We start from the raw sequence: 12,623 nt of genomic DNA, 5'->3' as shown, positions 1-12,623 counted from the left end.
AGGTGGACACCCCAGCCAGGATGGCACTGACTACAGAGCCAAGCAGAAGGGACTTTAATAACAAAAAGGAGGAGTTATTGACCATGGGGTGGAAGGAGACAAGGATGTTCTTGGGTGGACATTCACATGCAAAAAATAAACTTCAATCCATACTGAGCCCCATATGCAAAAGTTAACTCAAAGTGAATCACAGGTGTTTTAAATTTAAGACATAAAACCACAGATTCTAGAAGGAAATGGGAGAAAATATTTGTGACTTTGAGTTAGGCAAGGTTTTCTTAGTTCTAACATCAAAAACCATGCTTCATTTTTTTAAAGTAGATAAATTAGACTTCATCAAAATTAAGAATTTCTGCTCTTTAAATGACACTCAAGGGAATGAAAAGACGAAAGACAGACTGGAAGAAATACTTTTCAGTGGTGTATCTGATAATGGCACGTATCCAGAATAGAGGAAGAGCCTCTCAAAACTCAGGAATAACAAAGCAAACAACCCAATTCAAAAATGGGCAAATGATCTGAACAGATGTTTCACCAAAGAAGGTATACGTATGGAAAATCAACACACAAAAAGATGCTCAACATCATTAGTCAGAAGCGAGATGCAAATGAAACCCCAAATAAGATGCCACTCCCCCTCTATTGGAAGGGACCAAATAAGGAGAACCAGCCTAACCTGTGAAGACGTTGCGTGTGGGGCAACGGAAATCCTCCCAGCACCGGTGGAAATGCAAAATGAAACAGTCACTCTGGACAACAGTTACTTATAAAAAGTAAGCATGCACTCACCATGTAATCCAGCAGACCCAGTCCTAGGTATTTACCCAAGAGAAGGAAGACTTGCTTTCGTGAAAAAACCTGTCACACATTATAGCAGTTTTGTTCACATTTGTCCCAAACCGGAAACCACCCTGACGTCCTTCAACAAGCCCCTGGTGCACTGTGGTCCTTTCACCCGAGGGGATTCCGCTCGGGAACAGAAGGAAAACCCACGGAGCCCACGGAGCCCACTGAGCCCACGGAGGCCACAGAGCCCATGGAGGCCACGGAGCCCACGGAGCCCACAGAGCCCACAGAGCCCACAGAGCCACACAGCACAAGGAACCTTATGTGGGTTTTGCTGAATGTAAACACAGCCAGATCCCCAAAGCTGCACTATGTGACTCTATTTACCTGATGCGGAAGAGGCAAAACTGACACAATGAGAAACAGGTCAGGGCTGCCAGGAAGGGGCCGCTGCACAGGCAGCAGGAGGCAGCTCGGGGATGGGACGGTCTGTGTTGGGGCTGGGTTGGTGGATGCATGCGCTGTGCATGGGTCACAACCCAGAAAGCCATTGCAGACACACCACACACACCACAAACACACCACCACAAGCACAGCAGAAACCACCAGACACACCAGAGACCACCACAGGCGCACCACACACCACCACAAACACACCACAGACACACCACACACCACCACGAACACACCACAGACACACCACACACACCCCACCATGAACATACCGCAGGCCACCACACACCACCGCAAGCATACCATAGTCAATTGTACTACATGTAAATTTTTTCAAAGAGTCAATATGTGAAGAAACATGAATGAAATATCAGCTGTACAAAGGCACCTGGCTGTATTACAAATGAGCAGCCCTAGGGAGGGTGGGTAAGAAGAGACCCCACCTGAGTTGTTTGGAAAACAGTGTTATGTGTGGACACCGTGAGGCTGGGGGGAAAGGAACTGTGCTCCAGCTGGGGCATCTGTTTCCTACAGGGTCTGGGTTAGCAATCCTGAGGCAACATGGGTGTATGCCAGGGCTGAACAGATGAGAGGTACATTGCGGACAGCAAGCGCCAAGTATCTGCTACCGCCAGTGTCACAAACAAGGAGGGGAAGATGGCTGCGAAGAACCACACACCATTGGCCTGGAATTGGAGGCATCACTAAGAACTTGTGGTTTTGTAACAGCATTAGATAGGTAGGTAGATGATGAGAGAGAGAGGGAAGGAGGGGGAGAGAGAGAGAGAGAGAAGGAAGGAGGGGGAGAGAGAGAGAGGGAAGGAGGGGGAGAGAGAGAGAGAGGGAAGGGGGGAGAGAGAGAGGGAAGGAGGGGGAGAGAGAGAGAGAGGGAAGGAGGGGGAGAGAGAGAGAGAGGGAAGGAGGGGGAGAGAGAGAGAGGGAAGGAGGGGGAGAGAGAGAGAGGGAAGGAGGGGGAGAGAGAGGGAAGGAGGGGGAGAGAGAGAGGGAAAGAGGAGGAGAGAGAGAGAGGGAAGGAGGGAGAGAGAGAGAGGGAAGGAGGGGGAGAGAGAGAGGGAAGGAGAGGGAGAGGGAGAGAGAGAGGGAAGGAGGGGGAGAGAGAGAGGGAAAGAGGGGGAGAGAGAGAGAGAGGGAGGGAGGGGGAGAGAGAGAGGGAGGGAGAGGGAGAGAGAGAGAGGGAAGGAGAGGGAGAGAGAGAGAGGGAAGGAGAGGGAAGGAGAGGGAGGGAGAGGGAGGGAGAGGGAGAGGGAGGGAGAGGGAGGGAGAGGGAGAGGGAGAGGGAGGGAGAGGGAGGGAGAGGGAGGGAGAGGGAGAGGGAGAGAGAGGGAGAGAGAGGGAGAGGGAGAGAGAGGGAGAGAGAGGGAGAGGGAGAGGGAGAGGGAGGGAGAGGGAAGGAGAGGGAGAGGGAAGGAGAGGGAGAGGGAGAGGGAAGGAGAGGGAGAGGGGGAGGGAGCGGGAGGGAGAGGGAGGGAGAGGGAGGGAGCGGGAAGGAGAGGGAGGGGGAGGGAGCGGGAAGGAGAGGGAGAGGGAGGGAGAGGGAGGGAGAGGGAGGGAGGGGGAGGGAGGGGGAGCGGGAGGGAGAGGGAGCGGGAAGGAGAGGGAGAGGGAGCGGGAAGGAGAGGGAGAGGGAGCGGGAAGGAGAGGGAGAGGGAGCGGGAAGGAGAGGGAGAGGGAGCGGGAAGGAGAGGGAGAGGGAAGGAGAGGGAGAGGGAGCGGGAAGGAGAGGGAGAGGGAGCGGGAAGGAGAGGGAGAGGGAAGGAGAGGGAGAGGGAGCGGGAAGGAGAGGGAGAGGGAGCGGGAAGGAGAGGGAGAGGGAAGGAGAGGGAGCGGGAAGGAGAGGGAGAGGGAGCGGGAAGGAGAGGGAGAGGGAGAGGGAAGGAGAGGGAAGGAGAGGGAGAGGGAAGGAGAGGGAAGGAGAGGGAGAGGGAAGGAGAGGGAAAGAGAGGGAGAGGGAAGGAGAGGGAGAGGGAGCGGGAAGGAGAGGGAGAGGGAGCGGGAAGGAGAGGGAGAGGGAGCGGGAAGGAGAGGGAGAGGGAGCGGGAGGGAGAGGGAGAGGGAGCGGGAAGGAGAGGGAGAGGGAGCGGGAAGGAGAGGGAGAGGGAAGGAGAGGGAGCGGGAAGGAGAGGGAGAGGGAGCGGGAAGGAGAGGGAGAGGGAGCGGGAAGGAGAGGGAGAGGGAAGGAGAGGGAGCGGGAAGGAGAGGGAGAGGGAGCGGGAAGGAGAGGGAGAGGGAGAGGGAAGGAGAGGGAAGGAGAGGGAGAGGGAAGGAGAGGGAAGGAGAGGGAGAGGGAAGGAGAGGGAAAGAGAGGGAGAGGGAAGGAGAGGGAGAGGGAGGGAGAGGGAAGGAGAGGGAAGGAGAGGGAGAGGGAGAGGGAAGGAGAGGGAAGGAGAGGGAAGGAGAGGGAAGGAGAGGGAAGGAGCAGGAAGGAGAGGGAGAGGGAAGGAGAGGGAAGGAGAGGGAAGGAGAGGGAAGGAGAGGGAAGGAGAGGGAAGGAGAGGGAAGGAGAGGGAGAGGGAAGGAGAGGGAAGGAGAGGGAAGGAGAGGGAAGGAGAGGGAAGGAGAAGGAGAGGGAGGGAGAGGGAGGGAGAGGGAAGGAGAGGGGGGAGAGAGAGAGGGAAGGAGAGGGGGGAGAGAGAGAGGGAAGGAGAGGGGGGAGAGAGAGAGGGAAGGAGAGGGGGGAGAGAGAGAGGGAAGGAGAGGGAGAGAGAGAAGGAAGGAGAGGCAGGGAGAGGGAGAGAGAGAGGGAAGGAGAGGGAGGGAGAGAGGGAAGGAGAGGGAGAGAGAGAGGGAAGGAGAGGGAGAGAGAGAGGGAAGGAGAGGCAGAGAGAGAGGGAAGGAGAGGCAGAGAGAGAGGGAAGGAGAGGCAGAGAGAGAGGGAAGGAGAGGGAGAGAGAGAGGGAAGGAGAGAGAGAGGGAAGGAGAGGGAGAGAGGGAAGGAGAGGGAGAGAGAGAGGGAAGGAGAGGGAGGGAGGGAGGGAGGGAGAGGGAAGGAGAGGGAGAAGGAGAGGGAGAGGGAAGGAGAGAGAGAGAGAAGGAAGGAGAGGGAGAAGGAGAGGGAGAGGGAAGGAGAGAGAGAGAGAAGGAAAGAGAGAGAGAAGGAAGGAGAGAGGGAAGGCGAAAAGCACAGGTGTGTGGGTTTGCACATGTATTTCCAGGCTGTCTCTGAGACAGCCTAGAAATACTGTCAACCCCAGTAGCAACAAGCACACCCCGGTCCAGAGACCTTGGTTTCTGAACACTGCTCTCCAACACAGAAGCCAGAGCTCCTTGGGGAAGGGGTTATGGACCCCGCCTTGTGGGGACAGAGAGGAAGAGAGTGCTTTGCAGGGCGCCGGCCTGGAGGAGCGCTGGAGGCTCCGCGGCAGCGTCTGGGTGAAAAGACATTAACAGCCTCGCTGGGCCATGACCCAGGGACAGACTGAACGGCTGGAAGCATACAGTGTGATACATAAGCAAAGAAATAGGAGAAAAGGGGCAGGTCTTCTCTATAGGAAAATTCTAACCAATGAAATAGAAGGAAGGGGGAGAGGACGTCCCCACAGGAAGACGTGCTGCAGGGAAGATCCACCAACGGGTGCGGAGATTGGGGCAACGTTCACAGAGAAACGTGGTCTTTTCAGTCTCGGCGAATCTCCCCCAATACACGCATAGATTACAAAGGACTCCTTCTCAGTGGAGACCCTGGCAGACACCCCCTTAGCCAAGTGATCAAGGTTACGGCCTCGGTGATGAAACACACCCACCTCGGGCACCCTGGTGTGGTACTTAGGGTCCATCACTCCTGGGGCATTCCCCCGAGATGCATTATCTCCATGGCACCACAGGCCAGGCAGATCCTCCTGAGGAACCTTCTACAAAATAACCCGCCAGTTCTTATCCAAGCGTCGAGGCCAAGAGTGACGAGGAAGAACTAAAAAACTGTCACTGATGGCAGGCACTACAGAGACAGGATGAGTGAATGCAACGTGGGGTCCTGGAACAGAAAGGAGCATTTGCCAGGAGGAAACCTGGAGAAACCAGAACCCAGGGTGTGGCTGAGTTAAGTTTTGAAAATCTATCATGATTATGCAAGACAGGGACAGGCCGGGCGCAGGGGCTCATGCCTGTAATCCCAGCACTTTGGGAGGCCGAGGCAGGCAGATCACGAGGTCAGGAGTTCGAGACCATCCTGGCTAACATGGTGGAACCCCGTCTCTACTAAAAATACAAAAATTAGCTGAGTGTGGTGGCGCCTGCCTGTAATCCCGGCTACTCGGGAGGCTGAGGCAGGAGAACTGCTTGAACCCAGGGGGAGGAGGAGGTTGCAGTGAGCAGAGATCGCGCCGCTGAACTCCAGCCTGGTGACAGAGCAAGACCCTGTCTCAAAAAAAAAAAAAAAAAAGAAAAAAATAAGACAGGGACATCAGGGGAAGCAGGCTGAAGGGTACACAGGACTCTACACAATTTGTGCAACTTTAAGTCTAAAATTATTTCAAAATAAACAGTTGGGGAAAAAAGCTAATTGGAGAGAAGGGAGATGCTCACCGGGACAGCACAGTAACGTCTCGCGTCTCATTTACTGGGCAAAAATACACTCGGACGGACATTGTCGCAATTCCTCTGCCACAGAGCAGGGCGCACAGTGCACCTGCCGGGCTGTGGGTGAGGGGCCCTCTGCTTCCCGTGGGTGTGGGGTTGCTGGTCCAGGGCTGGGAGTGGGGACTAGGGCACAAAAGCCCCTTGCTGGCTGCAAGTTTAGGTAGTAGCTCTTTCCTGACACCCTTCAGACTCACGCTGGAGACTGCACGCTCGGAGCAGACGCGGTGGGAGAGGATCCCGAGAAGATGAGAGCCACCTCGCTTCAGAGGAGCCCTGTGAGCTGGCGGCCTCGGCCCAAGGTCCCCGCTCCGTAACCTCCCCCAAGGGAGCCTGCAAAGGCATTGCTCTCCTCTCCTCACTTGACTGAACATGCTCAAGAGGGCATTTCTTCCGGTGCTCCGGGGGACAGGTTTCTGCTCACAGGTTTCCCAACCCCCGGGGTAGCTGCAGGGTTGGGTGACAGCCCTCCACGAGCATCTGGGGCCGACAGCTCCGCCTGGTGCAATGTGACGCTTGGGGCCAATTGACTCACACGTTTTCCTTTCTGATCTAGCATTCGAGGCTCACTCCCTGATCCCGGGAGGCTGACGGGACTGGCTGAGAACAGTCTTCTGTGCGGAGCTGTACAGACGCCTTGTCCACGATGAGCCTGTGGCTTGTCAGCCCCCAAGCGGAGCAGCGCCCGCCCACCTCTGTCCCCGCCATGCCGACAGGCCTGAGACACAGTCTGCACGTTGGCGGCCGGCTGCCCCTCCCTGATGACGGTGTGGCCTGTCTACCCTGACCGCCCCCACGGACACACGCTGGGAGCAGGAGAAGCTCCGAGTCACCTCCAGGTCCAGTACCCAGGAAATGGCTCCATCCAGGGATGCCATCCATGGATGTCCAAGTCCCAGATGTCACCGAGGGCAGCTGTGGGGGGCCTTGCTCCCCAGGCCCCCATCTCCTGGCCCGGCATCCCCTTTGTGACCTGTTGTGGGAACCTGCTCGGGGCTTAGCATGGCCTGGATGGTCCACCTGCCCCTGCTGTGAGGCCTGACCCGCAGGGGGTGGGAGTGACACAGCCGGGAAGCCTCCGCGGGGAGGTGCGTATGGCGGGGAGGTGTGTATGTCCACGCCGTGTGTGTTGTTGCGCTGTGGGGCGTTCCCTGTCCCCAGCCGCCCTCGGGGGACCCTGGAGGCTGTGGAGCTCCCGACCTCTGGCTGCGCTGTCCTTGCCGCACAGTTAGAGATGTTATGCTTGGAGCTCCAGCTCTTGCTGTGGGACCAGAAGTCTCTGGGGACTCGGCAGCCATGTCCTGAGGGATGGTGGGCCTGCGGCGCCCTCGTGTGCCAAGCAGCGGGCGTCCTTGGACAGGGCTGGGACTGCTGGTCTCCCGCTCCTTCTAGAATGAACCTCTGCAGCGAACCTTCTGGCCTGAGGCTGTGCCTGGGCGCACTTGGTGGATGCAGGAGCCAGATGCTGCTGGGTACCCAGGTCCCGACCCCACGAGGACGCTGCCTCGTCCACCACGCGCCTGAAGAGCACGCCCCAGGGGACCTGCAAGACGCAGCCGCCGCCCCCTTCGCACCTCCTCCTCGCTGCGGACCCCTCCTGAGTCAAGGGTGAAGATGGAGCTGCCGCCCTCTCCTGAGTCCAGGGTGGTGGTCGCACCTCCTCCTCACCCTCCCATTTTCTACGCAGGGAGCATCTCCCGGGAACAACAGTGCCCATGGCCCACAGCCGCTGCCCACTGCAGGAGACACAGGTGGCTCTCGGACAGGGTGTGGGTCGGAGGTGGGGGAGATGGAGCGCTCCCTGGGCGGCCCCCCATGGGGCTGCCACTGCCTCCCCAAGAACCGGCTCACCCTGCCCCAGGGCCCCACTGAGTCCCACAGACACAATGGATCCTCAAACCCTCCCATAGGGAACCCCACTGGCGAGGAAAGCTCCACGGTGGAGCATGCCCAGAGTCCTGACCTCCCTCCCTCCCTGCTGGGAGCACCCAGAGTCACCTCCCCAGAGCGGACACCTCAGGTGCCGGGTCCAAGTGTGGGGCGGCGTCCACCTTCAAGTGCACGGGAGCAGTGGAGGGAGGCACACTCGGACAGCGGCCTCATTGCACCTACGGGGTTTCTCCCTATTCCCGCAAGCCTCCTCCTGCAAGTGGGAGGAGGGCCAGCTCTGCCAGATGCCAGGTCCCCGTGGAGCACCATGTCTGCAGACCCTGCCCCCAGCAACAGCTCACGCCACGCTCCACACCAGCCCCCAGGCCCTGTCCCGTCAGCGGCGGGAGAGGTGATCTTGACGTGTCAGCAGTGGACGGGGTGGCAGCGCCACGCATGTGCAGACGGGGACACAGAGGTGTGAAGAAGCTGGGGCTCACCTCGCAGGGAGGGTGCACCAGCAAATTTAATTCTCATCTCAAATGGGGCTGCGTTCTCTAAGCAGAATCAGCAGGCCAGGAAGGAGGCGTGTCAGCCCGTGCAGTGTCACCACACAGGGCGGGAGGGAAAAGGCCCTCCCTGTGGACAGATGGCAGCCCTTACCTGTCAGCCTCTTGGTCCACAGCTCGTGCAGCGTCCCCACACAGGGCGGGAGGGGAAAGGCTGTCCCCGCGGTTCCCTTCTTGCGCCCGCCGTCCCCACCTGGGCTGCTCCTTGTGTGCAAAGGCTTGGGGTGAGGCTTCGGTGCCCGCCGGGGTCCATGGCCTGCAGGGCTGGCCCGTGCAGGGGCTTCCAGGCTGGGTGGCTCTGGGTGCCCAGGGCCTCTGTGACTTCTGGAGATTCACTATGGAGGCAGCCTCTGGCATCCGTGTTCCAGCCAGCTCCGCCCCCTCGTCCCACCTCCTGTCACCACGCTCCCCACGCCTTCCTTGGCTCAGTCCCGTGGTGCTCCCAGCTGGCGACTTGGGCAGGATCTTGGCCTTCCTGTCTCAGGTTGAGTAGGGAGGCAGAGGGTTGATGGCACCACACGGCCCGCGGCGGCCACGGCTCTTGTCTGTCCCCACAGAGATGATGATGAACGAGGGTGGATGTGGGGTCTGTTGGCCAGTGGGTGCTCAGGACCCCAGCAACACATTGCAGCATTGGAGGGGCCCCTGAGGCGTCGGGGAGCCCTCCCAGGACCATCCCAGGGAGCCTCCAGGTTCTCCTGAATGAAGGTCACCGTCCAGCTTTCATCTTGTCATCAGGCCAAGCCTCTGTTGTTTCTGAAAATCTTCCTCCAGACACCAGTGGCAGCTACTGTGAGAACCAAGAGAGAGGAGGGGACCCGCGGCTGGTGCTTCTGCACAGAAGCAGTTCTCACCCCTGCTTGGCAGGGAATGCTACACATCCCTGGAAATGGGAGGGCTGCCATCCGGGAGAAGGGACCCAGGGTCCAGCAGCCAAGGCCAGGCCTCTCCCGGAGAAGCCCCCGAGAAGTCGGCAGAGCCAGTTCTAGTTCTGGCGCATCCCACGTGGACGGCAGCTCCGCGCCCCACACACTGCCCCTTCTCACTCTTCCTCCACGGGACGGGCGTGCAGAGACCAAATCTCCCTGGGTCTTCAGGATGGAGACGCGACGTCCCATTTTGTCCCTGCTCTCTGGTCCCACTGGAGGAAAAGGGTCCGATTCAATGTGGGGCTGGAAGAAAAGAAATGTAGAGTGCAGAGTCAGCGAGGCTCCGCTTGGCTGGGGTGAGGGGCGAGGGGTGAGGGGTGAGGGATGAGGGGCTTCATGGAGAGGGAGAGCCCTGCTCCCAGGGGAAGCTCCTCTCGGGACCTGCTGAAGGGTGCAGACTTGAGGACCGAGGCTAACGATGATGTGACGTCCTACTTGCCCCTCCTCCAGTTTGGAAGGAGGCAGCCGCCTATGCTGGTGGGTGCCATGGCAGCAGCAGCCATGACCTGCAGACTCCAGCTATCCTGGCCTAAGCTGCCCGGCCTGGCAGGGAGACCAAGCCCTCCTGGCTGAATCTCCAGCACCGCCCGAGCTTGTGTTCAGCACCACCCAGAAAAGAACGAGGACAAATCACAGAACCACCGTGTCTGCCCCCAGGGCCTGCTGCCGAGTGCCACCAAAGCAGAAAGACCCCCTAGAGAGGGTCCTGCATGTTTCTGCTACACTGGGGTGGTGGTGGGGACCCTGCTCTCCTTCCCGTTCAGGAAAGGTGAGCACCTTGGGGCCCCTACAGTGGAAGGCTCCGGGTCCTGACCCCCAGGGAGGGACTTCTAGTGTTGAAGGACGCGGGTGGCTAACAACCCTTTTGGGGATGCTGGGTCATCGCCTTCCAGTTGATCGAATGGCAGGTGGGTAGCTCCCTGGCAGGGCAGGGGCGGAGGAGTCTTCCGGGAAGCAGAGCGGGACCCCTGCTGGCAGGGCAGGGGCGGAGGAGTTTTCCGGGAAGCAGAGCGGGACCCCTGCTGGGCCCTGCCAACGAAATACTCACCACGTCAGGGTGCCAAGACGGACTATGACCAGAGAATGAAAGCTAAGGAGAAAAATAAGAACAAAAATAGAAACTGAAACGGAAAGGGGAGGATGGAGAAACGGAAGGAAAGAGAGAAAAAAGAGTTTGTAGTGCTTCTGGCAAGAAATACACGCGATTACAGACTGAAGACAGAGCTGTTGGCAGGGAGGAGAGGACGCTATTAAGGACTGTGCCGAGGGAGGGATGCTGCCCAAATCCCCGGGTCTGAGGGGTGGTGCCGCCACCCCTAGGAACGCACTGGGGACTCTGCACCGGGCAGATGCGGGTGGTGGGCGCTGGTCGGGGGCCCCACACCCAGCGTGTCCCCAGCACCACAAGGCCAGCCTCCCGGGGACTGGGTCTCCTCCTTCCTGAAGTGAAACCCATCGCTGAGACGTGCTGCAGGAATTTTTGGCGAGATCACCAGTGGGGTAATAATAATGGTGAACGTTGTATTGAAAGACATTCCAAGTGCCCAGCAAACAAAAGCAGGCCTGTGAGAAGATTGTGGTCTCAGTCCCACCGTAAGCAGCAAAGTACAACCAGCACCCTGAGTAGACAAAGCACACACAGTCTCACTCTGGGCTGGGGGTCGGGAGCCAGGCCCATCTGGACACGAGAGAAAATCGGGCAGTGGGGCATCGCTTGGAAATGAAGAGTTATTTAGCTAGATTTAAGAAATAACACCTGATCTATTTTTTTCTTTGGAGATAGGATCTCAGTCGGTCACCCAGTCTGGAGTGCAGTGACGTAATCATGGCTCACTGCAGCCTCAACCTCCCAGGCTCAGGTGATCCTCCCACCTCGGCCCCCTGAGTAATGGAGATTATAGGCACGTGCCACCATGTCCAGCTATTTTTTAAAATTTTTTTCTAGAGACAGGGTCTCACTATGTTGCCCAGGCTGGTCTTGAAATCCTGGGCTCACGCGATCCTCCCATCTAGGCCTCCTAAAGTACTGGAATTACAGACATGAGCCACCATGTCCAGCCCTCACATTTTTCTAGTATTTGATACAAACAAATATCCTTAGGTTAAGATGCAAAATGAAACAGACATTTGGTTTGGGGAGAGGCTTTGCCCTCTGAGGCTCCAGCCCCCAGAACACTGTGTCCCCTCCCGGCAAGGCCGGGTGCCCCTGCGTGCTAGTGGGTGCTTCCCCACGTGGCCTCGTGTCCACCAGGGCCTCAAAGGCTGTGCCTTGAGTAACTCTTTCCTCAGGATGATGATTCTCACAGGCGGCAGTGAGTGCCCAGCGGAAGGGCATGGGTGTCACCGCCTACGAGGGGCGGGGCAGGGCTAGGGTGGATGTGGGATGACACACGGCCCGTCTAAGGCGACTGCTGTCCAGAGGGACCCGGTCTCTCCTGGCAATTGCAGAGCATCTGTGGGCTCCTCCTCAGGCCAGGACCAGCACATGCCAACCATAGGGGCATCCCAATGCCAGCCTCCTGTTCTCTCCGGAAGGATGAGGCAGAAGGTGGGGCCACTGATCATTTCATTCAGCCCTCGGAGGGAGCCCGTCACTTCAGTGAGCTCCACCACATAGTAGATTTAGCAAAAAGTCTCACTCTGGGCTGGGGGTCGGGAGCCGGGCCCCCAGGACCAATCACAATGGAGTGAACACTGTCACCCCAGACATGACTGAACCAGCTCCACATGGGAGAACAAGCGCTGCCCTGAACGCCTGCAGGCAAACCCGGGAGGGTCGGGACTCTGCTGTGCTCCCCTCATCCTGACTTGGGGAGCACCAAGTCTGTTATGTGCATGGACAGAGCAGCCCTGACCCCACACCTCACAGAGCTGGGACCCCGAGAAAGAGCCAGACAGCCCTCCCCAGCCCTGGTGTGTGGCCTCAGCCTAACTGCACGTCAACGGGTGCTTCTGATCCGGGAACTGGATTCTTAGAGCAGTACAAGGTGAACCTGCACGGATCAAAGGCTTCCACACAGCCCAGGCTTCAGTGATGGGAGGAACCCGAGGCCGTTGGCTCCAGATGGGGAAACTGAGGCCACAAGAGGAGTGGCTCCTCTGAGGTCGCATGGCTGGGCCCTGGCAGGGGCATTCCTAGACCCCGGGGTTCCTGTCTCCCGGTCCAGAGCCCTTGCAGCCACCACCCAGCTCAGCTCCGCCCAGCCTTCAGGCCTCCAGGCGGCCGCTTCCCGCTGCTGTTGGGAGTGAAGTCTGCTGCCCCAGTGGCCTGGAGCTGAGTGACTCAGGTTGGGGTGACACTGGGTTCCTCTCCCCTGATCTTAACAAGCAACCCCCAAAACTGCATTTGTTTTACCTTTTCCTCCAGTTCCTTTATTTGTCTCTTCTGAGCTTCTATTCTTTCTTCTAACTCTTTAATTCTCTG

The 12,623-nt window shown here is 58.4% G+C and overlaps 1 protein-coding gene across 22 annotated transcripts in view; it reads right to left on the bottom strand.

Annotated features, from left to right (window-relative positions):
* JAKMIP3 (Janus kinase and microtubule interacting protein 3) overlaps positions 1-12,623 on the bottom strand; it is a 157,467-nt gene that overhangs the window by 9,048 nt on the left and 135,796 nt on the right. For 12 of the 22 annotated variants that reach the window (XM_055093495.2, XM_063607600.1, XM_055093494.1 and 9 more), the window contains 3 exons: positions 12,555-12,620; positions 10,248-10,289; positions 8,365-9,442 (listed from right to left, as the gene is read on the bottom strand). In XM_055093495.2, coding sequence (XP_054949470.1) covers positions 9,005-9,442; positions 10,248-10,289; positions 12,555-12,620 — 546 coding nt within the window. In that variant the 3' untranslated portion in view covers positions 8,365-9,004. Of the gene's footprint in view, positions 1-3,832; positions 9,443-10,247; positions 10,321-12,554; positions 12,621-12,623 lie in introns of those variants that run through there. The other 10 variants (XM_055093506.2, XM_055093511.2, XM_055093504.2 and 7 more) reach the window with 3 other exon arrangements.

The sequence above is a fragment of the Pan paniscus genome, chromosome 8 (genome assembly GCF_029289425.2).
Source record: "Pan paniscus chromosome 8, NHGRI_mPanPan1-v2.0_pri, whole genome shotgun sequence".
In the NCBI taxonomy this organism is placed as follows: domain Eukaryota; kingdom Metazoa; phylum Chordata; class Mammalia; order Primates; family Hominidae; genus Pan; species Pan paniscus.
This window is presented reverse-complemented; position numbering and strand designations above follow the sequence as displayed.